The 22,919-nt window shown below is 43.2% G+C and overlaps 1 protein-coding gene across 1 annotated transcript in view; it reads right to left on the reverse strand.

Annotated features, from left to right (window-relative positions):
* Positions 1 to 772: 772 nt before the first annotated feature.
* Positions 773 to 22,919, reverse strand: part of LOC112080522 (ubiquinol-cytochrome-c reductase complex assembly factor 1-like) — a 30,058-nt gene continuing 7,911 nt past the window's right edge. Inside the window, exons 2-4 of the mRNA XM_070442615.1 lie at positions 11,564 to 11,641; positions 11,172 to 11,285; positions 773 to 1,090 (exon numbers count right to left, since the gene is read on the reverse strand). Of these exons, the coding sequence (XP_070298716.1) occupies positions 956 to 1,090; positions 11,172 to 11,285; positions 11,564 to 11,641 (327 nt within the window). The 3' untranslated portion in view covers positions 773 to 955. The remainder of the gene's footprint in view (positions 1,091 to 11,171; positions 11,286 to 11,563; positions 11,642 to 22,919) is intronic.

The raw sequence follows: 22,919 nt of genomic DNA on the forward strand, positions 1-22,919 counted from the left end.
TGCTTCTCAGCCAAGGGAGTGGGCAATTTTGCCTAAGAACACACCCATGAATAAAGAATGGTACCAACACATCCTCCGAGAGCAACTTCTCCCAAACATCCAGGAACAGTTTGGTGACAAACAATGCCTTTTGCAGCATGATGGAGCACCTTGCCAAAAGGCAAAAGTGATAACTAAGTGGCTCGGGGAACAAAACATCGATATTTTGGGTCCATGGTCAGGAAACTCCCCAGACCTTAATTATGCAAGAATGGGCAGTCAGGATGTGGCCCAGAAGTTAATTGACGCATGCCAGGGCAGATTGCAGAGGTCTTGAAAAAGAAGGGTCAACACTGCAAATATTGACTCTTTGCAGCAACTTCATGTTATTGTCAATAAAAGCCTTTGACACTTATGAAATGTTTGTAATTATACTTCAGTATTCATAGTAACATCTGACAAAAATATCTAAAGATACTGAAGCAGCAAACTTTGTGGAAATTAATATTTGTGTCATTCTCAAAACTTTTGGCCACGACTGTAGACCGTAACACCGCCTCCGTTGGCATTTCTGTCTTTTCGGTAGATGTTATAACCATATATTGCTAACACTGTATCAAAGGTATTATCTAAGTGAGTTTCAGAGATAGACAGAATATGAATGTCATCTGTTACAAGCAAGTTATTGACTTGACTGTTTATTAGGCTACATATGTTAATATAGGCTATTTGTAGCACTTTTCTGGGTTGTTTGATTGTTTTTAATGCTTTACTGGGAAGCTTATCAGAGGTAGACTTACTCATGTTATTTACATTTGACATATATTGTTGGGGTGAAGAGAGAAAGAGGGTGTGTGTGTGTGTAGATCAAGTGTGAGAGTCCCTGATTGGCTATCCTGCCTATAGTACAGTGTGTTCAGAAACAGAGGAATATAGGTAGATAACAAGGCGGAGCAGGGTGGTAGGGATGGGCATCTCAGAGCCCAGCGTCATTGTAGGTGGAGCTGGGGACCTTTAGGATGCTCTGTGCATTCTCCTCCAGGAGGGGACGCCACTTTACCTCCCCTGTCAGTAACAGGTCCTCCCCGTCCAGAGTATCGATGAACTGCATCTGTGTGGAACAAGCAGACACATAAAGAAAGTACCATTAAGACTGGTCTATTACAGAGGAAGCAAATGATGCTTCATATTTTTCTTATGTGAAGGGGCATACCTAGTGAGTTGTACAACTGAATGGCTTCAAATGAAATGTGTCTTCCACATTTAACCCAACCCCTCTGAATCAGAGAGGTGCTGGAGGCTGCCTTAATTAATCAACATCCAAGTCTTCAGCACCTGGGGAACAGTGTGTTAACTGCCTTGCTCAGGGTCAGAACAACAGATTTCTACCTTGTCAGCTCGGGGATTTGATCCAGCAATCTTTAGGTTACTGGCCCAACGCTCGGACCACTAGGCTACCACTATGTACTGAATAGTCAATGATAAGTGTGTAGAACATTGACAAAAGCAACCTACTAAACACAGTATTTTTCTTAACATGGTATTTTGTGTTGTTCAAAAGCTCAACAACAGCTCTATTACAGAGTTAGCCACCAGAGTGCAGTTATTATAGCTTACACTGGGGACAGTGCAGTGACCATGGTCACGCTACAGTTTGGGAGGCTGCATAGAGATGGATTTATTTCTTAATATGGCAAGGCGAGTTCACCTCGACCGGTGTCTTAATTAAACCAGTGGCCTGAGCTCATGGAAGGAGCATTTGATGAAAGTAATTAGTGTGAGTAATAATGCCTTGACGGTGCCAGAGCAGCGCGTGACCACTGTACGTGACTTCATCGCAGGGGCTTGCAATTTCCTCTCCTATAGTGTGTCATCAGGCACGGCCAGGTTTTATGTGCTGCACCTGTGATGAAACAGTTCTGGCCCCCTTGACCCCCGCCTTCTTCCAAGAGCTCGACTATGCTCTTGCAATCCCTGCGAGCTCAGAGAAACAGTATCCCATTTGTTTTTCTCTTGAAAAGTCCCCCCTTGTCTCATAAATTCTTGGTGATGCTTGTAATGTGCGCTTGCAGCTGGCTGGAACCTGTGGCAGGGCCATGTCTCAGTGTGCAGTGATGGAGGACACCTTTAATGGAAGCAGGCAGGAGAGTGGGGCAGGCCTTGGACTACGTACACACCAGTAACACACAACAGGGGGTGCCAGTGGAGTGGCCCAGTCACACGTTCCCCAAAGCCACTTTCATTCGTTTTTGTACTAACGTCACAGTTTCACTGTTGCAGCACTGGCTTGGGTCGAGAAAACGGTGAAACACTTGATTGAGTTTGACCGTAAATCCGCCACCTTTAACAGCTATTGCCCAAGCTTGATGCAAGATACTGTGTGCCGGGGAACAGGGAAGGATCAAGAACCTGACTAGCAGACTGATGCATTGTAGCTCGTTTCCCCAATGTGTGCTGCCTTTTGGTTTGTAGGGGGCTATAGATGATAGAGAGAGCAAGCAGTGAGGAGCGCATTCTTAGAGAACATATGGCCCTTGCGGACGCAGCCTGCAGGTGTTTCTCCAAGCAGGCGTGTTTTCAACCACAGAGGGCAGGAAAATATATAGAGGGGGCTTCAAATGGTAGCTGTGGCAGAGCCCAAGGGGGCGGGAAGGGAGAGGAGGGTGGGACTGGGTGACTAGCTACTCTCCTCTTATCACTCTAATAACAGGGATGTTGCATAGAGTATGGCCTGAAAAAATGGCAGTGAGAGTCACAATGAGCCAATCTAATATGGAGCCCAACGGCTGACCGTGAGGTGCGCAGTGTTGCAGTGACAAACCAACTAAACCAGTCAAAAGCACCATTCTCCAGCACCTAACCAAGAGCGTGAGAGAGACTATTAAGGCTGTAAGGACACACAAGAATGCAATGTTTAAGTATAGTCGCTTCAAACTTTTGGGCTGCTGACATCTAAAATAATTTGGTTCAAAGCTTGCGTTACACCGCTCAGCTATTCTGGTTCTAAAAATCTTAAGTGTGTAACTAAAAGAACTAGGTGCTCGAGGGTAGAATTTGAAAAAAATTGTTCACAACAAATATGACCCAGGACTGACCTGTTTGAGAGGACACCCTAGAGCAGCTTTGCACTCCTTTATTTAGTATTTATTTTATTTAACCTTAGTCTATTGTTCAGCAATTAGCCCCTCGTTCCTCGCCTTCTTCCACGCGTCATCATTCTGCGCCTGAGTTGCTCGCTAGTGGAAGTGCTGGCAGGATATGGCAGCACCTTCGGTTGTGCATCAAGAATTCTGCATACAGTATCAAGTTTGTATGAAGGTGTGGTTATTCAAAGGCAAATTGTTCTATGCTATGGAGGTACATTTGTGTCTTTTTGTCGAGAGCAAAACTTTTTATTTTCTTAAAAAATAATTCTTCTGAAAGCTACTTTTTTCAGACACAGCGGACACCTACGAAGAAGGACTGTGTGATGATGGCATCTCAGGTAAGCAGCACTGGGTGCTCTTCCATCCACCTTTTACATACTTTTACATAATTCGACTTTTTCAGTTGAATTAATCTAACTTTCTTTCATGGCAACTCATAAGCAGGCCATGTGCTATTTGTTTCAAAGTCAATACAGTATATAATCATATTTCATGACAGTGTAACGGTTACCTTTTGTTTTACAAGCTTCAAGTGGTATTTATGTCTAATAATTACATTAGCTTCTGTTTGTCCTCATGTGTCTGTTTTTCAGCATAAATTACTCTGTAGCAACATAATGTGGACACCAGATGAGACCACACACACACACACAACAACAGTCTCTCTCCTTCACGTCATCCCTCTCCCCCTTCTCCCTAAATCCTCTAGGTTATATCAGCTGTGTTGGTGAATCTCTCCAGCATCTGAACTGGCTGACACAGAGGGCACAGCATGATCATAGGTGAGAGGTCACTTGGTCGGGTCAACAGGAAGTATTATTAAAGAGATGCTTTACATTGAAATACAGATAGAGATGTAGTAGTCCCAGAGCTAATGATCCAAGGTCAGTTTTGCATTTCACCTCCTGATGATTATGATGACTGACCAAAAAAACAAGGCATAATCATGCTCTCTCTCTATCCATGTCTCTCGTCTGCAGGTATGTTTTGATGTGAGAGAGGAAGCCAGTGCCGTCATCGCCACCTCACCCGCTCTTAAGATAACCTTCGGGCCAACTGGGGGCCCAAGGCTGGCTAGAGACACTGTAATTGTGATGAACTGAGAGAATATTAGGGTAGCACTGTAATTCATTAATCATAGGCTGTCTGCCTTTGTTCTTACCTCTTTCCCTTTCTGTCTTCTACACCTCTCCCCACCTCGTCTTTCTTCCTCGTTTTATAATGCACACCATATGTGCATTGAAGTACAGATTGAACTTGTATTTATAATATAATATTACAATTATCATAATTATAATGCATGTATTATGTATTTATAACACCTGGATAATGAACTTTCAATAAAGAGTTTCACATTCTCCACTGGTTGAAATTAAGTATCTCATTGAAATGCTATCCTGTGTCCTCAGATTAATGCAGGTGGAGTTAGATAAGCATAGTTTTTTTCTGTATATATGAATTAAATATCAGCCTTTACTTAAATCATGTTTCTAGTCTATAGCATAGTTATAATGTGTAATCATTGATGTCCCAGGAGTGGTAAACACTGTTGAAGTGTATAATTGTAATACATACATGCAGACACAGCATAATTCAAAGAATGGGGTTTGATACACCTGGTATTGGATATGACTGAAAAATTATGTCTCACAGAGATTCATACCTGAACCGCACCTTTATTTGCTAGGAAGAGTACGTGATCAGTGAATATATTCAATGTACAGGCTACAATGTGGGGAACTCATGCGTGGTAATAACTACAGTACATGTATATAGGACTTGCGTCCTTAGCACAATAAAGTTGTTATATTCTACTCTATCCATAGGCTTCATTAATGCCATTCGGACTTGAAGTTGATACAACAACTATGATAGCTGAGGTTCATAGATTGGTTCAGAACATAGCATTTTAGGGTCCATACAAAGATCGGCTGTATATTGTAGCTAGCTACACACCCATAAGCATACAGTTATTTTTATCCTCCACTACACAAAAACCAAGTAAATAGTTAGCTAGCTATGTTACTTCAGCTGCGTTGCAAGGCAAGGCAAGCTTACACAATTGTACATTCAATCTGCAGTAAATGCTTTAGCTAGATAAATTCTTTACATCCACTGTTTCCCAAGACAACAGCCTGGTTTGCTGGATTTCTCAGGAGTCCCTAAAACATTAAACAACATGAATTACAATGTCATACTCATATCATAACGCCAGCTAGCTCGGGGGCGGCAAGTGGTTAGAGCGTTGGGCCAGTAACCGAAAGGTTGCTAGATCGAATCCCCGAGCTGACAAGGTAAAAATCTGTCATTCTGCCCCTTAACAAGGCAGTTAACCCACTGTTCCTAGCCCGTCATTGTCAATAAGAATTTGTTCTTAACTGACATGCCTAGTTAAATAAAGGATAAATAAATAGCTAGCTGATCGCGATTTTCATAAATTAACTTTATGACAAAATATACACAATTGTTTGTCTCTCCATTGTACATTTTTATCTTGACTCGTTATGACGTTATAATTACTTACATTTGCTTCCCCCGTAATGTTTTGTTAGCCATCTTTGCTGAAGAAAGTCACCAGGGACGGGTGGCTCACGTCATATTCGTCATTGGAACCACTCGATATGATTGGTCATATAATATCCTTGGGAACCAAATGCATAATGGGTGCTCTAACTCCCCGCTGTGGTGGTCTGGAGCAATGAAGCCGTGACGCTGGGTACCTCTAAAGTCCCGCGGTGTAAGCTCGCAACTTTTAAATGAGGAACCACTGTAGCACATCTGATTTAACGTGTCAACTAACCATAAAGGCCTTGACTATTTTTTTATTTTTTATTATTTTTTTATTTCACCTTTATTTAACCAGGTAGGCTAGTTGAGAGCAAGTTCTCATTTGCAACTGCGACCTGGCCAAGATAAAGCATAGCAGTGTGAACAGACAACACAGAGTTACACATGGAGTAAACAATAAACAAGTCAATAACATGGTAGAAAAAAAGAGAATCTATATACAATGTGTGCAAAAGGCATGAGGTAGGCAATAAATCGAATAATTACAATTTAGCAGAATAACACTGGAGTGATAAATCATCAGATGATCATGTGCAAGAAGAGATACTGGTGTGCAAAAGAGCAGAAAAGTAAATAAATAAAAGCAGTATGGGGGGTGAGGTAGGTAGATTGGGTGGGTAGTTTACAGATGCTATGTACAGCTGCAGCGATCGTTAGCTGCTCGGATAGCAGATTTTTAAAGTTGTTGAGGGAGATAAAAGTCTCCAACTTCGAAGATTTTTGCAATTCGTTCCAGTCGCAGGCAGCAGAGAACTGGAAGGAAAGGCGTCCAATGAGGTTTTAGCTTTAGGGATGATCAGTGAGATACACCTGCTGGAGCGCGTGCTGCGGGTGGGTGTAGCCATCGTGACCAGTGAACTGAGATAAGGCGGCACTTTACCTAGCATAGCCTTGTAGATGACCTGGAGCCAGTGGGTCTGACGACAAACATGTAGCGAGGGCCAGCCGACTAGGGCATACAGGTCGCAGTGGTGGGTCGTATAAGGTGCTTTAGTAACAAAACGAATGGCACTGTGATAAACTGCATCCAGTTTGCTGAGTAGAGTGTTGGAAGCTATTTTGTAGATGACATCGCCGAAGTCGAGGATCGGTAGGATAGTCAGTTTTACTAGGGTAAGTTTGGCGGCGTGAGTGAAGTGAAGGCTTTGTTTGCGGAATAGAAAGCCGATTCTTGATTTGATTTTGGATTGGAGATGTTTGATATGAGTCTGGAAGGAGAGTTTGCAGTCTAGCCAGACACCTAGGTACTTATAGATGTCCACATATTCTAGGTCGGACCGTCCAGGGTGGTGATGCTAGTGCGGCGTGCGGGTGCAGGCAGCGAACGGTTGAAAAGCATGCATTTGGTTTTACTAGCGTTTAAGAGCAGTTGGAGGCCACGGAAGGAGTGTTGTATGGCATTGAAGCTCGTTTGGAGGTTAGATAGCACAGTGTCCAAGGAAGGGCCGGAAGTTATATAGAATGGTGTCGTCTGCGTAGAGGTGGATCAGGGAATCGCCCGCAGCAAGAGCAACATCATTGATGTATACAGAGAAAAGAGTCGGCCCGAGAATTGAACCCTGTGGTACCCCCATAGAGACTGCCAGAGGACCGGACAACATGCCCTCCGATTTGACACACTGAACTCTGTCTGCAAAGTAGTTGGTGAACCAGGCAAGGCAGTCATTAGAAAAACCGAGGCTACTGAGTCTGCCGATAAGATATGGTGATTGACAGAGTCGAAAGCCTTGGCCAGGTCGATGAAGACGGCTGCACAGTAATGTCTTTTATCGATGGCGGTTATGATATCGTTTAGTACCTTGAGCGTGGCTGAGGTGCACCCGTGACCGGCTCGGAAACCGGATTGCACAGCGGAGAAGGTACGGTGGGATTCGAGATGGTCGTGATCTGTTTGTTGACTTGGCTTTCGAAGACCTTAGATAGGCAGGGCAGGATGGATATAGGTCTGTAACAGTTTGGGTCCAGGGTGTCTCCCCCTTTGAAGAGGGGATGACCGCGGCAGCTTTCCAATCCTTGGGGATCTCAGATGATACGAAGGAGAGGTTGAACAGGTGGTAATAGGGGGTGCGACAATGGCGGCGGACAGTTTCAGAAATAGGGGGTCCAGATTGTCAAGCCCAGCTGATTTGTATGGGTCCAGGTTTTCCAGCTCTTTCAGAACATCTGCTATCTGGATTTGGGTAAAGGAGAAGCTGGGGAGGCTTGGGCGAGTAGCAGCGGGGGGGGCGGGGCTGTTGGCCAAGGTTGGAGTCGCCAGGAGGAAGGCATGGCCAGCCATTGAGAAATGCTTGTTGAAGTCTTCGATTATCACGGATTTATCGGTGGTGACCGTGTTACCTAGCCTCAGTGCAGTGGGCAGCTGGGAGGAGGTGCTCTTGTTCTCCATGGACTTTACAGTATCCCAGAACTTTTTGGAGTTAGAGCTACAGGATGCGAATTTCTGCTTGAAAAAGCTGGCCTTTGCTTTCCTGACTGACTGCGTGTATTGGTTCCTGATTCCCTGAACAGTTGCATATCGCGGGGGCTCTTCGATGCTTATGCAGTTCGCCACAGGATGTTTTTTGTGCTGGTCGAGGGCAGTCAGGTCTGGAGTGAACCAAGGGCTATATCTGTTCTTGGTTCTGCATTTTTTGAACGGAGCATGCTTGTCTAATATGGTGAGGAAGTAACATTTAAAGAATGACCAGGCATCCTCAACTGACGGGATGAGGTCAATATCCTTCCAGGGTACCCGGGCCAGGTCGATTAGAAAGGCCTGCTCGCAGAAGTGTTTTAGGGAGCGTTTGACAGTGATGAGGGGTGGTCGTTTGACGCGCGGACCCGTGGCGGATACAGGCAATGAGGCAGTGATCGCTGAGATCTTGATTGAAGACAGCAGAGGTGTATTTGGAGGGCAGGTTGGTCAGGATAATGTCTATTAGGGTGCCCATGTTTACGGATTTAGGGTTGTACCTGGTGGGTTCCTTGATGATTTGTGTGAGATTGAGGGCATAAAGCTTGGATTGTAGGACTGCCGGGGTGTTAAGCATATCCCAGTTTTAGGTCACCTAACAGAACAAAACTCTGAAGCTAGATGGGGAGCGATCAATTCACAGATGGTGTCCAGGGCCACAGCTGGGAGCTGAGGGGGGTCGGTAGCAGGCGGCAACAGTGAGAGACTTATTTCTGGAGAGATTAATTTTTAAAATTAGAAGTTCGAACTGTTGGGGGCATAGACCTGGAAGTATGACAGAACTTTGCAGGCTATCTCTGCAGTAGATTGCAACTCCTCCCCCTTTGGCAGTTCTATCTTGACGGAAAGTGTTATAGTTGGGTATGGAAATCTCAGAATTTTTGGTGGCCTTCCTAAGCCAGGATTCGGACACGGCAAGGACATCAGGATTGGCAGAGTGTGCTAAAGCGGTGAGTAAGGCAAACTTAGGGCGGAGGCTTCTGATGTTGACATGCATCAGGCTTTTTCGATCGCAGAAGTCAACAAATGAGGGTGACTGGGGACATGCAGGGCCTGGGTTTACCTCCACATCACCCGAGGACACAGAGGGTAGTAGGATGAGGGGCGGCTAAAGGCTATCAAAACTGGTCGCCAGAGCGTTGGGACAAAGAATAAAAGGAGCAGATTTATGGGCGTGGTAGAATAGATTCTGGGCATAATGTGCAGACAGGGGTATGGAGGGGCGCGGGTACAGCGGAGGCAAGCCCAGGCACTGGGTGATGATAAGAGAGGTTGTATCTCTGGACATGCTGGTCTCATGGGTGAGGTCACCGCATGTGTGGGGGGTGGGACAAAGGGGGTATCAGAGGTACGGAGAGTGGAACTACAGGGTCCATTGCAAACACAACAATGATAATGAAAACTAGCCTGAACAACAGTATGCAAGGCATATTGATATTTGAGAGAGACATACAATAAGGCATAAAGTGATTGCAGGTCTTGATTGGGAGAGCTAGCTAAAACAACAGGTAAGATACCAGCAAGCAATAACAGGGTGCTAGTCTAACACAGCAACAACAGGTAAAAATGGCGACGACTAGGCAGAAGGGTCGGATTACTACACACAGATCCTGAGTTAAAGCACAGAGCCGACAGATAAAACAACAATAAACAGAATGGAGTACCGTGAATTAATGGACGGTCAAGCATGCATCAGCTATGTAGCCAAGTGATCATAGTGTCCAGGGGGAGCCGTAGATGGAGCAGGGAGGCCTCACTAAGCTAGCACGCGGCGTTTAAAGTTAGTAGCCCGGGGGTGGTTCTGCTCAGACGGAGGGGGTCTGCTCAGACGTGGTCGTGTCGCAGAGAATCCAGAGAATCCAAGCCGAATGGCGAAAGAGAGGTTGTGATTGTAGAATTGTGTTTGCTAACTGGTGCTAGCTTCGTGGCAGTGGCGCTAACTGCGCTAGCTGCAAGCTAGCTGTGAGGATCAGAAGTAGTGGCTCAGGATTACGCAGGAATCCGGCGTTGTTGTCGAGAGACAGTCGATGCTGGTAAATTGGTGAGTAATATCCAGGCTATAAACAGGGCTGGTGTCTGTGCAGAAGGTAAAAGCTACTAGCAGCGGCAAAAAAATGGCTATAAGCTTGTAGCTGATTTAGACCAGTTGTGATGGATTGGCAGGGCTCTGTGTCGGCAAAAAAAAGGTCCAGTCCAATTGGCAAAAAGGGTATTGTAGCCCAAGAATTCGCTGGTAGACTCTTTCGGCTAGCCGGCAGATGGGCCTAGCTCGAGGCTAGCTCAAGGCTAACTGGTGCTTGTCTTCGGGACAGAGGTGTTAGCCAGTAGTAGCCACTCGGTTGCAGCTAGCTAGCTGTGATAATACGGTGTAATTGTCCAGAGCTTGCGTCAGGAATCCGGTGATGTGGTAGAGAAAAAGCAGTCCTATATGCTCTGGGTTGATATCGCGCTTGCAGACTGGCAGGTATTGGCCGCGGTATTGAAGCTGGCTGTTGTCCCGAGTTAAGGGCGAAGACCGCAGCAGTGGCTAACTGACTACTAGCTAGTAGCTAGTTATCTGGCTAGCTTCTGATTGGGGTTACGGTTCTAAAGTATAAAAAAAATAGCAGGTCCGTACCACATTGGGTGAGGCGGAATGTAGGAATGTATATTCAGTTCCTAGATGGAAAGTGAAATTAAAATATATACGAAATGTATACGAAAAATACGAATACTATTTACACGGGACAGACAGGACAAAGACACATCCGACTGCTACGCCATCTTGGATTGCCGCCTTATCTCAGTTCACTGGTCACGATGGCTACACCCACCCGCAGCACGCGCTCCAGCAGGTGTATCTCACATCTTGGACTAGGTGAATCAAGTGAGCTAGTTCAGAGCTATAACAAAATTGTGAAATGTCCCTCAGGTCTTTCCTCACATGATAAGTCAGGGCTGACTCTTTTTAGGTGCACGCTGAACACTTTGTGGCCAGAAACATTTTTCTTTATTTGGTGATATGGAGTGTTGTCTTCCTCTCTCACCTGTTTGTGGACATAATCCAGCATGAGCTCCAGTTGCCTGGGGTCCTCGCACTGACGGTTGAACATGTTCCTCCACAGGGCGGCCGCCAGCACCCCATCGTCCGACAAGATTCCCTTCAAAAGCAACACAGAGGTGAATCATGAATCACTGCCTAGTCTAATAGCACTAAGGACTGGACCAGAACGAACAAGAGACACTGGTTCCCGACGGACAGTTCCGTCAGCCAGGCCTAGGACAGAACCACGACATGCTAGCTCTTGACCCGTTCCCAAGCAGGCTGGGTCTCTGGGGCCCTTCACTTCCCAGTCATCTTGTCCAGTGTGTGTTGTGTTTTACACTACCTGGCATAGTCGAAGCAAAGATAAGCATAATGGTTATAGCTGGGTCTTACCTCATCATATCCAAAAATAGCAGCGTATAAAGTCTCTGTCATAGCCCTCACGCTTTCCTTCCGGTGAATGGCATCAATCTAGAAGGGTGAAAAGAGGATGGGGGAAGGAGAGAGCAAGGACCCAAGTTGGTTACAACACTATTTTCCCAAAACTTGAGTTAATAATTTTTTCTCTCACATTTACCACATTGAGCGCACACACAAATACAGTGCCTTCAGAAAGTATTTAGACCACTTGACTTTTTCCACATTTTGTTACGTTACAGCCTTATTCTAAAATGGATTAAATTTAAAAAATCCTCAATCTACACACAATACCCCATAATGACAAAGCAAAAACAGGTTTTTAGAAACATTTGGAAATGTATTACATATAAAAAACAGAAATACCTTATTTACATAAGTATTCAGACCCTTTGCTATGAGACTCGAAAGTGAGCTTAGGTGCATCCTGTTTCCATTGTTCATACTTTGAGATGTTTCTACAACTTGATTAGAGTCCACCTAAGGTAAATTCAATTGATTGGACATGATTTGGAAAGGCACACACACCTGTCGATATAAGGTCCCACCACAGTTGACAGTGCATGTCAGAGCTCCTAAAGACTCTCAGACCACGAGAAAAAGGATTATCTGGTCTGATGAAACAAACCTGAACAAAGCCTGAATGCCAAGCGTCATGTCTGGAAGAAACCTGGCACCATCCCTACGGTGAAGCATGGTTGTGGCAGCATCATGCTGTTGGGATGTTTTTCAGAGGCAGGGACTGGGAGACTAGTCAGGATTGAGGCAAAGATGAACAGAGCAAAGTACAGAGAGATCCTTGATGAAAACCTGCTCCAGAGCACTCAGGACCTCAGACTGGGGGCGAAGGTTCACCTTCCAACAGGACAACGACCCTAAGCATACAGCCAAGACAACGCGGGAGTGGCTTCAGGACAAGTCTCATAATATCCTTGAGTGGCCCAGCCAGAGCCTGGACTTGAACCTGATCGAACATCTGTAATCGCTGCCAAAGGTGCTTCAACAAAGTACTGAGTAAAGGGTCTGAATACTTATGTAAATGTGATGTTTCAGGTTTTTATATTTAATACATTTGCAATTTCTAAAAACCTGTTGTTGCTTTGTCATTATGGTGTATTGTGTGTAGATTGATGAGGGGAAAAAACTATTTAATACATTTTAGAATAAGGCTGTAACGTAACAAAATGTGAAAAAAGTCATGGAGTCTGAATTTCTTCCCGAATACACTGTACAATTTCCTTGGGCTGTTGGAGCCAGTTTATAGTACCTGATTAGGCTGAGAGCAGGGGATCTTTAGCCTTGTTCATACTGCAGGCCTGAATGCTCAAATCAGTTTTAGAATACTGACTGTCCAAGTTACAAGTGACCAAATCGGATGTGTGTGTTCAGACAAGTCATTTGCTGACATGGCTACGTTCGTTGCCTTAGTAACAACAGGTGTGTGCGCAGTGGTGAAGGCTGATTAGTGGTGGTGCTCCTGCTTCCTATCACTCAGAAGTTGTGTAGATAGCTAAGGTGACAATGCCTGCCAGGGATGTTTCCCAGCTGATTTGAATGTCCATAATCATAGTTTAAGAACACTTTTAAAGCCTCAAAAGGATATGATGGTCCAACTTTCAAAACAATTATTTTTTGGATAGCCACAGCAGTCAACTAGCTAGCTAGGTAGCTGTTTAGCTTTCTAGCACATTTACTAATTTGTTTGTAAACAATTACCAAGCTAGCTATCTAGCACAGTTCTTGGAAAACGGTCAACTGTGTAGCTAGCAAGCAACAAGATATGCAAAATAATAGCCTAAAAACCACTCGAGGGCAAATAAATTAGATTTAACCGTTCAGGCATGTCACATAGCCAGGAATCAAACATCTGATTCCATGTGCTGTTTGGATGTTCAGACTGCAGGAAAAAGAACAGATTCAAATTGGACAGGCACATTTTAAAAATTGGAGTCACTTCAAACTGCCAGTGTGAAGAAGGCTTTAGTGGCCACTCAAAGAGTGTGTCCAGCAGACTGAGTAGACTATCCTTACTTAAATACACAGGTACAGCACTCATACTTAGATACAATACTGTATTACGTATACCAAGGTCAGTAATAAGACTCATGGGGTTTCGATAAGGAATGCCCGATAATAGACTAGGGGGTGTAGAAGCACGGAACAAAATAGGCTACGACAAGAACGAATCAGAGATCGCCTCTTGAGAAATCTTCCATACAAACTCAGCAGCATAAAAATCATGTGACCTGGAAGCTGTTTGAGAACTCATGATGGCAGCCCAATTCTGATATTTGTCCACTAATTGGTATTTTCACATCAGATCTTTTTCAGAGCTGGTCTGATTGGTCAAAATACCAATTTGTGAAAAAAACGAAGAATTGGGCTGCCTGTGTAAACACCACTGATGAGGACCTATGTTTTACCTGTTTAACACACCCCATGTCACATTTCTAGAGTGATGAGACACAAATGCATAGAAAATATGCCAATTTCGAGCAGGGGCGATAGTGAAAAGTAGAACTCCCTCCTAGAACAATAACAAGAGGGCCTTAAAAAATACCAGTCCCTTAAAGCCAGAGACAGTTAGTCCCAAATAAATATTCAAATATTCTGGTTAAGTACATCGCAAAACAATAAATGAGTGATAAATGAGGATTTTACAAATAAGTACAGCAGCTTGTTTACAAATTGCAGGTCAGATTTCTCCAGATAATTGTAGGAATAGGCTTATTGATAATTTCTCTTGTGCACATTCTATCTATTCCTCTGATCCATCCAGGAATACAGCAACACATCAACAATACATATATCTAGCTACAGTGGCAAGAAAAAGTATGTGAACCCTTAGGCTAATGACTTCTCCAAAAGCTAATTGGAGTCAGCTAACCTGGAGTCCAATCAATGAAACGAGATTGGAGATGTTGGTTAGAGCTGCCTTGCCCTATAAAAAAAACCACACAATTTGAGTTTGCTATCCACAAGAAGCAGTGCCTTATGTGAACCATGTCTCAAACAAAATAGATCTCAGAAGACCTAACACTGAACCCAAACCAGCTGTGCACGTGCGCCATCGTGCATAAATGTCCTGGGATATAAACATTTAGTTGTTATTTTACCTGAAATGCACAAGGACCTCTACTCCACACATAAAACGGTCAACCGAATTGTTTCTAGTCATCTCTCCTCCCAGGCCTTTTCTCTTGACTTTATATTTCGATTGGCAACTTTCATATATTAGGTACATTAGCGCCACTGACCTCATTCGTCTTTCAGTCACCCACGTGGGTATAACCAATGAGGAGATGGCACGTGGGTACCTCGCTTCTATAAACCAATGAGGAGATGGGAGAGGCAGGACTTGCAGAGCGATCTGTGTCACAAATAGAACTGACTTCTATTTTAGCCCTTGGCAACGCAGACGCTTGTTGGCACATGCGAGCTGTGTGGGTGCAACAATTGAATAATATAGATTTCTATATTCATTTTGCAACACTCGCGCTCGCGACACGGGAGGTGTAGTCAGCCTGTTAGATTAAGAAGTGTTGACTTGCATATGGCTGGAAAGGGTTACAAAAGTATCTCTAAAAGCCTTGATGTTCATCAGTCCACGGTAAGACAAATTGTCTATAAATTGAGAAAGTTCAGCACTATTGCTACTCTCCCTAGGTGTGGCCGTCCTGCAAAGATGACTGCAAGAGCACAGCACAGAATGCTCAATGAGGTTAAGAAGAATCCTAGAGTGTCAGCTAAAGACTTACAGAAATCTCTGGAACATGCTAATATCTCTGTTGACGAGTCTACAATACGTAAAACACTAAACAAGAATGATGTTCATGGGAGAACACCACAGAAGAAGCCACTGCTGTCCAAAAAAAAAATTACTGCAAGTCTGAAGTTTGCAAAAGTGCACCTGGATGCTCCAGCGGTACTGGCAAAATATTCTGTGGACAGATAAAACTACAGTGGAGTTGTTTGGAAGGAACACATAACACTATGTGTGGAGGAAAAAAGGCACAGCACACCAACATCAAAACCTCATCCCAACTGTAAAGTATGGTGGAGGGAGCATCATGGTTTGGGGCTGCTTTGCTGTCTCAGGGCCTTGACAGCTTGCGATCATCGACGGAAAAATGAATTCCCAAGTTCATCAAGACATTTTGCAGAATGTTAGGCCTCAGTGGTTCCTCCTTTAAAAGTTGCGTCATACTACAGCACACCTTGCGGGCTTGCTGCAGAATTCTATAGCTTTTCCATTTTTACCATTAATGCTAGTTTGACCACCAGAGGGCATCTTTGACAAGCATTTGATAGTCCTCGATATTGGCATTACTAGAGAATTTAAAACCTTTTTGTAAGAACATAGTATATGGGATTGATTTTAAGAAATGTAGCTTCATTAATTTGATTAATATCTATTCTATTCCAAAAAAAACAAAAAATCAAACCAGGGTTTCCGTTAGGATGGAGCGTAAAATATGGCGCTGTACGTGACGGTCGGGAGTAGGCTACAGTACTAAGAGCATAACAGGATTGGAGGATTCTAAATTAATATCTAAGGGGCATTTTTTGTTAGGGCAAATCTGATCTGTGAGAATATCTAAGGGGCTTTTAGACAATTCTAAATGAATTAATAATAATAATAGCTTTGTTTAAAAAAATATATATTTTGGAGATTATTTCGTTTTCATTTAACCTAGAGTGAGCGAGATAAAGGCCATTCTTGAACATGTGGTGGGACATTCTCACTAATTTGTAAATAAAGCCAGTTTATTATTTATAATGATTCATTTCTGGTTTTAGAGGGAGAGAAACCAAAAGCCGCCTCATGGGTATCCCGGTTGCGGCCAGCACGGGTATCGAACCAGCCTCTGTAGCAAAGCAGTTTGCACTGCGATGCAGCGTCTTAGATCGATGCACCACTACGTTAGGAAAATATGGCGCTGTACAATGTGACGGTCGGGAGTAGGCTACAGTACTAAGAGCATAACATTTCCACACCCTAATTGTAGTGTAACCAATAGCCCAAATGGAGATTCAGCGAAAATCAAAATCTCATTGATTTATCAAGACCAGTCCCCATGCTCGTCTCAGAGCAGCGCGAAACGATGCTGAAAAAGTTATTGCTTTAAATCCTATTGCTTGTAACTTTAATATGCTTTTTAAATAAATAAGACCTACATCACTTTTAACAGCACATTAATCAACACTAGTGAGACTCATTTCACCTACGGTGGGCCTACAGTATATCTAATAATATTTTTTTTTATAACGTGACTCTCCGCCAATAATTACATTTAGACGATTGGAAGATATTAAATTAATATCTAAAAGGGCAATTTTTCGTTAGGGCAAATCTGAACTGTGAGAATATCTAAGGTGCTTATATATAATTTTTAACTAATAAATAATAATAATAATAATCACTTTGTTTAAAAATGTACGATATTTTGGAGATTATTTCGTTTTCATTTAACCTAGAGTGAGCGAGAAGAAGGCCATTCTTGAACATGGGGTGAGACATTCTCACTAATTTGTAAATAAAGCCAGTTTGTTATTTAGAATTATTTATTTTTGTTTTTAGAGGGAGACACCAAAAGCCGCCACATGGGTCTCCTGGTCGTGGCCGGCACGGGTATTGAACCAGCATCTGTAGCGATGCAGTGTCTTAGACAGTTGCACCACTCCGGAGGCCACATCCACAAAGTTTTTAATGCTGATCAAATGCCTTGCACAAAGTATCAAAATACAGAGAGGTGTTGGTAAGCGTATATTTTCCTGCTAATAGCCATAATTGGCTATTGTAATACTGTACATGGTGTCCAGGTCATCATAACCAAAATATTTCTTTAGAGACTATCAGAAAGAATGTTGGTACATATTTATTTTGATCCAAAGCCATGAATGAGTGAGTCACTCAGCTTTATGTAGGTGCCGAGGCTATATGACTGTGCCATCAACTCGATTATTTAGCAGACATCACTTGCTTATATTCAGTCAACACATATCATAAGAATATCATGGAATATAATTGAACATTTTCGTTTCTCCATGCTTGTCTCAGAGCAGCACGAAACAGTGCTGAAATAGTTGACCACAGCGGGTAGGCTATATATAACGATATTTTGGAGATTCTTATTTTTTTTAAGGCGAAAGTGTATTATTGTAATCTGAATAAAGGCCAAAATAATATTTATAAAGGCCAAAATATTTATGTTTTTAGAGGGAGAGAAACCAAGGACATCCCGTTCAGCCAAACCCTCCCCTAACCCAGATGACGCTGGGGCAATTGTGCGCCGCCCTATGGTACTCCCAATCATGGACGGATGTGATACAGCCTGGATTTGAACCAGGGACTGTAGACATGCATCTTGCACTGAGATGTAGTGCCTTAGACCACTGCGCCACTCTGGAGCCATGACCTGCTAAAATCCCGTCCTAGAAACATTGTTTGCAGAAATCATACCCTGCTACGCTTGTGAAAAACAGGGTTAATAATAATAATAATACTTTTTCCCCCATCCACATGTTAAAGGTTCCAATTGATGTTTTTTAATCAATTAGTATATTTAAATTTAACCACAATATTTGTTGTATTATTTGTTCTGTCTTTTCTGGTGGATTAAACTGAAATTGCAACCAATCACGGCCGGTTGTCATACAGCCAACCTAACTAAGAAATACATTTGGCGATAGAATTATACCCCTACCCTCCTTCTAGGCAAGTCTATTGTCCTGCTAATAGCCCTGCTAATAGCCATAATGGCGCTGTAAAACATGACCGTGTGTGTTAGATGGTATTTTCCAGTCAGCAACAATATATTTAACTTCATTAGCCTACTTTGTTCCAATATTTCTGTTATTCAGTGATATTTATTCCCATAGTAATTCGTTATGGATACATAACTAAATAAACATTGACATTTTGAAAAGAGTACTTTTATCATTATTTTATTAAGGAAAGCATAACGATGCTGATGAAGAAATAGAGTACTGTACAGTATATGCTTTCTGATTTTTATGCGGTTGCGCCCACGCGTATTTTAAACATTTGGATAACAAAGAATTTAAAGCATTTGAAGATAGTTTATCAGGCTACTGTGCAGTTTGACAAGTAAACATAGCCTACAGTACATACTGTAGTAAACATGGGAAAGTGCCTAATTCCTTACATAAGGGAGAGCAGGCCATGTCCAGACTTTCTCGGTGACGTCAAGTACTCATTAACTCATTCTTTAATGCTTTTTCGGGTTGCATCAGTCATGGACAGAAACACTGAGACACAGTATTAATGATGAACATCCGGAGGTTCACTGTTAAGCCACATTTGCCTCGGGATCCATCCCAGTTGGTATTCTGTGTTCACTCGTGGTATCTCTTCGGTTATACATCTTGGAATAGCAGAACAGCATAATGGTCCGGACAGCCCTTGCTATGCCTGGTGAGCAGTTGGTCAAGTTCTGTTGTCAGAAGAGGAATGTAAATGTCAGGGTGAACCGACGACCTGACGAACCCGCCAGGTATGTTGACTCTGCCTGTCAGAGGTGGAGTTCCAGAGCTCACAGGTGGATGGATTTTGACTCCATCTCGATCCTTGCCCTCTTCAACGCATCATTCTCCACCTGACTGCGCCAATGCCACCTGACACTCTGCCAATGTCGAGTGACTCTGGACCAATGCATTAGCTGTCGCCTGTATCTCTACCCTCAGATAATGTTTCTCTTTCTCTGCCTTCAATGACTCAATCTCGGTCTTCAAAGTTTGAATCTGATCTATGTGCACCTTCAATAGATGAGCAGAATGGTACCGCCCTGACCCCCCATCGATTATAGTGGCCTATGATAGAAACAGTAGATCAATTAAGAATGAAATGCGACTCCAACACACAAATGCTGCTTACACATTATAAGAATCTAGCAAAACAAACCGCTTTCTTGGCAACCATGCGTTTTTTTCTTCGGTGTGGCCCGCTGTCCAGCCTTTTGTCCACTGATCTACACAGCTGGTTGTCGACATGGTTGTATGCTCTATAAAAACACCTTCCCGTTTTTAGTACACTTATGTTTTGATTTTTTAAATAAACCTTTATTTAATTATCGATTGTATTACACATTGCAGTCGTGGCCAAAAGTTTTGAGAATGACTCAAATATTAATTTCCACAAAGTTTGCTGCTTCAGTGTCTTTAGATATTTTTGTCAGATGCTTACTATGGAATACTGAAGTATAATTACAAGCATTTCATAAGTGTCAAAGGCTTCCATTGACAATTACATGAAGTTGATGCAAAGAGTGAATATTTGCTGTGTTGACCCTTCTTTTTCAAGACTCCTGCAATCTGCCCTGGCATGCTGTCAATTAACTTCTGGGCCACATGCTGATGATGGCAGCCCATTCTTGCATAATAAATGCTTGGGTTTGTCGAAATTTGTGGGTTTTTGTTTGTTCACGCCTCTTGAGGATTGACCAAAAGTTCTCAATGGGATTAAGGTCTGGGGAGTTTCCTGGCCATGGACCGAAAATATCAATGTTTTGTTCCCCGAGCCACTTAGTTATCACTTTTGCCTTATGGCAAGGTGCTCCATCATGCTGGAAAAGGCATTGTTCGTCACCAAACTGTTCCTGGATGGTTGGGAGAAGTTGCTCTCGGAGGATGTGTTGGTACCATTCTTTATATTCATGGCTGTGTTCTTAGGCAAAATTGTGAGTGAGCCCACTCCCTTGACTGAGAAGCAGCCCCACACATGAATGGTCTCAGGATGCTTTACTGTTGGCATGACACAGGACTGATGGTAGCGCTCACCTTGTCTTCTCCGGACAAGCTTTTTGCCGGATGCCCAAACAATCGGAAAGGGGATTCAGAGAAAATTACTTTACCCCAGTCCTCAGCAGTCCAACCCCTGTACCTTTTGCAGAACATCAGTCTGTCCCTGATGTTTTTCCTGGAGAGAAATGGCTTCTTTGCTGCCCTTCTTGACACCAGGCCATCCTCCAAAAGTCTTCGCCTCACTGTGCGTGCAGGTGCAGATGCACTCACACCTGCTTGCTGCCTTCTTGAGCAAGCTCTGAACTGGTGGTGCCCCGATCCTGGCGCTTGCTGGACTTTCTTGGGCGCCCTGAAGCCTTCTTCACAACAATTGAACCGCTCTCCTTGAAGTTCTTGATGATCCGATAAATGGTTGATTTAGGTGCAATCTTACTGGCAGCAATATCCTTGCCTGTGAAGCTGTTTTTGTGCAAAGCAATGATGACGGCACGTGTTTCCTTGCAGGTAGCCATGGTTGACAGAGGAAGAACAATGATTCCAAGCACCACCCTCCTTTTGAAGCTTCCAGTCTGTTATTCGAACTCAGCATGACAGAGTGATCTCCAGCCTTGTCCTCGTCAACACTCACACCTGTGTTAACGAGAGAATCACTGACATGATGTCACCTGGTCCTTTTTGTGGCAGGGCTGAAATACAGTGGAAATGTTTTTGGGGGATTCAGTTCATTTGCATGGCAAAGAGGGACTTTGCAATTAATTGCAATTCATCTGATCACTCTTCGTAACATTCTGGAGTATATGCAAATTGCCATTATGCAAACTGAGGCAGCAAACTTTGGCCACAACTGTATGCCTACACATTGATAGGCTATATATTTTTTTTTAAAGAAAATCCACTGAAACCAAAATACCTTAAGTTTTGGTGATCCTCTCAGCTTCGGCTCATTTTCAAGTCCTAACCCTGGAACGTGTAGGTATTGAACCAGCATCTGCAGCAAAGCAGTGTGCACTGCGATGCAGTGTCTTAGAAAGCAGCGCCACAAGGGCGCTGTACAATGTGAACGGTCAGGTTTAGGCTACAGTACTACAGTAAGAGCAAAATAATCCTAACGTATCCACACCCTAATTGTAGTCACATTTCTCTTAGAATAAAAATCTTAGTGTAACAGTTTTAGTAAGTAATACTGACGAGTAGTAACAAAAGATATGTGCGCTGCAGGACAGAAGAATAGCAATTCTTACACTATTGTTCTAAATTCAATCACCTTCATCTTCATCATTCAGTTAATTGAAATTACATTTTGAAGTCGTGTACAATTATCAGTTTCAATTTGGTTTATGTCACCCATTCATTGTCAGTTAGAGACACAGTAGCGCCTTGGGACCCAAAAGCATAAATCAGTGCTCTAACTCCCCCCTTGCACTGGTCTGGAGCAATGTAGTATTGACCCTACACTGCGAATGTTTACACGGTGTGTTCAATAAAGACATGAAAACGTATAATTGTTGGTGTATTATTAGTTTAAGCAGACTGTATACTGTATTACTGTATTTCTATTGTTTATGCAGAAATCCAGGTATTTCCATAGGGTTCACATACTTTTTCTTGCCACTGTATATCCCTCTCATTACAAACAATACTTGTTATAAATGAGAGTTGCGTTAGAGAATACAATTTTAACTTAGCTGAAAAATGCATGTCGTAAAGGTTAATATATATATTTTTGTCATTTAGCAGACACTCTTATCCAGAGCAACTTACAATTAGTGCATTTATCTTAAAAAGGTCCCGAACAGTAATTCTGATTCCCATGTAAAATAGCCTTTTGAGTGACTAAAATGTCACCCATAATATTTTTGGGGGATAGAAATGCATTGTTGTGGCTGGTTTAGTGTGAGGAAAGGTCATACTCTACGGATATTGTAGAACATGAACCTGCAGGAGCTGCTTTGATGTTTGCAGAGAACGACAGGGTGTTGTCCAGGATCACGTCAAGGTTTTTTGCACTCTGGGAGGGTGACACCATTAAGTAGTCAACCATGATGGAGAGGTATTGGAGCGAGTAAACCTTCTCCGGGAGGAAGAGCAGCTCCGTTTTGTCGAGGTTAAGCTCGACAAAAGGGTGAGATGTTGCCACCTGGGTGTCAGAAACGGTGAAGGAGAAGAGTAGTTGAATGTCATCTGCATAGCAATAATAGGAGAGGATATGACAGAGCCAAGTGACTTGGTGTAAAGAGAAAAGAGGATAGGGCCTAGAACTGAGCCCTGGGGGACACCAGTAGTGAGAGCATGTGGTGCAGACATAGATCCTCTCCACGCCACCTGGTAGGAGCAACCTGCCAGGTAGGATGCAATCTAGGAGTGTGCAGAGCCTGAGACGTCCTGAGAGGGCGGAGAGGAGGATCTGATGGTGTCTAAGGCAGTGGATAGATATAGGAGGATGAAAACAGAGGAGAACGGTCTCAGTTGAGTGAGCCCCCTTGAGGCCTGACTGGTTAAGGTCAAGATTGTTCTGAGAGAGCTAACAAGATAATTGGTCAGACACAGCATGCTCAAGTGGTTTGAAAAA

This window comes from Salvelinus sp. IW2-2015, unplaced genomic scaffold (assembly GCF_002910315.2).
Source record: "Salvelinus sp. IW2-2015 unplaced genomic scaffold, ASM291031v2 Un_scaffold16358, whole genome shotgun sequence".
NCBI lineage: Eukaryota > Metazoa > Chordata > Actinopteri > Salmoniformes > Salmonidae > Salvelinus > Salvelinus sp. IW2-2015.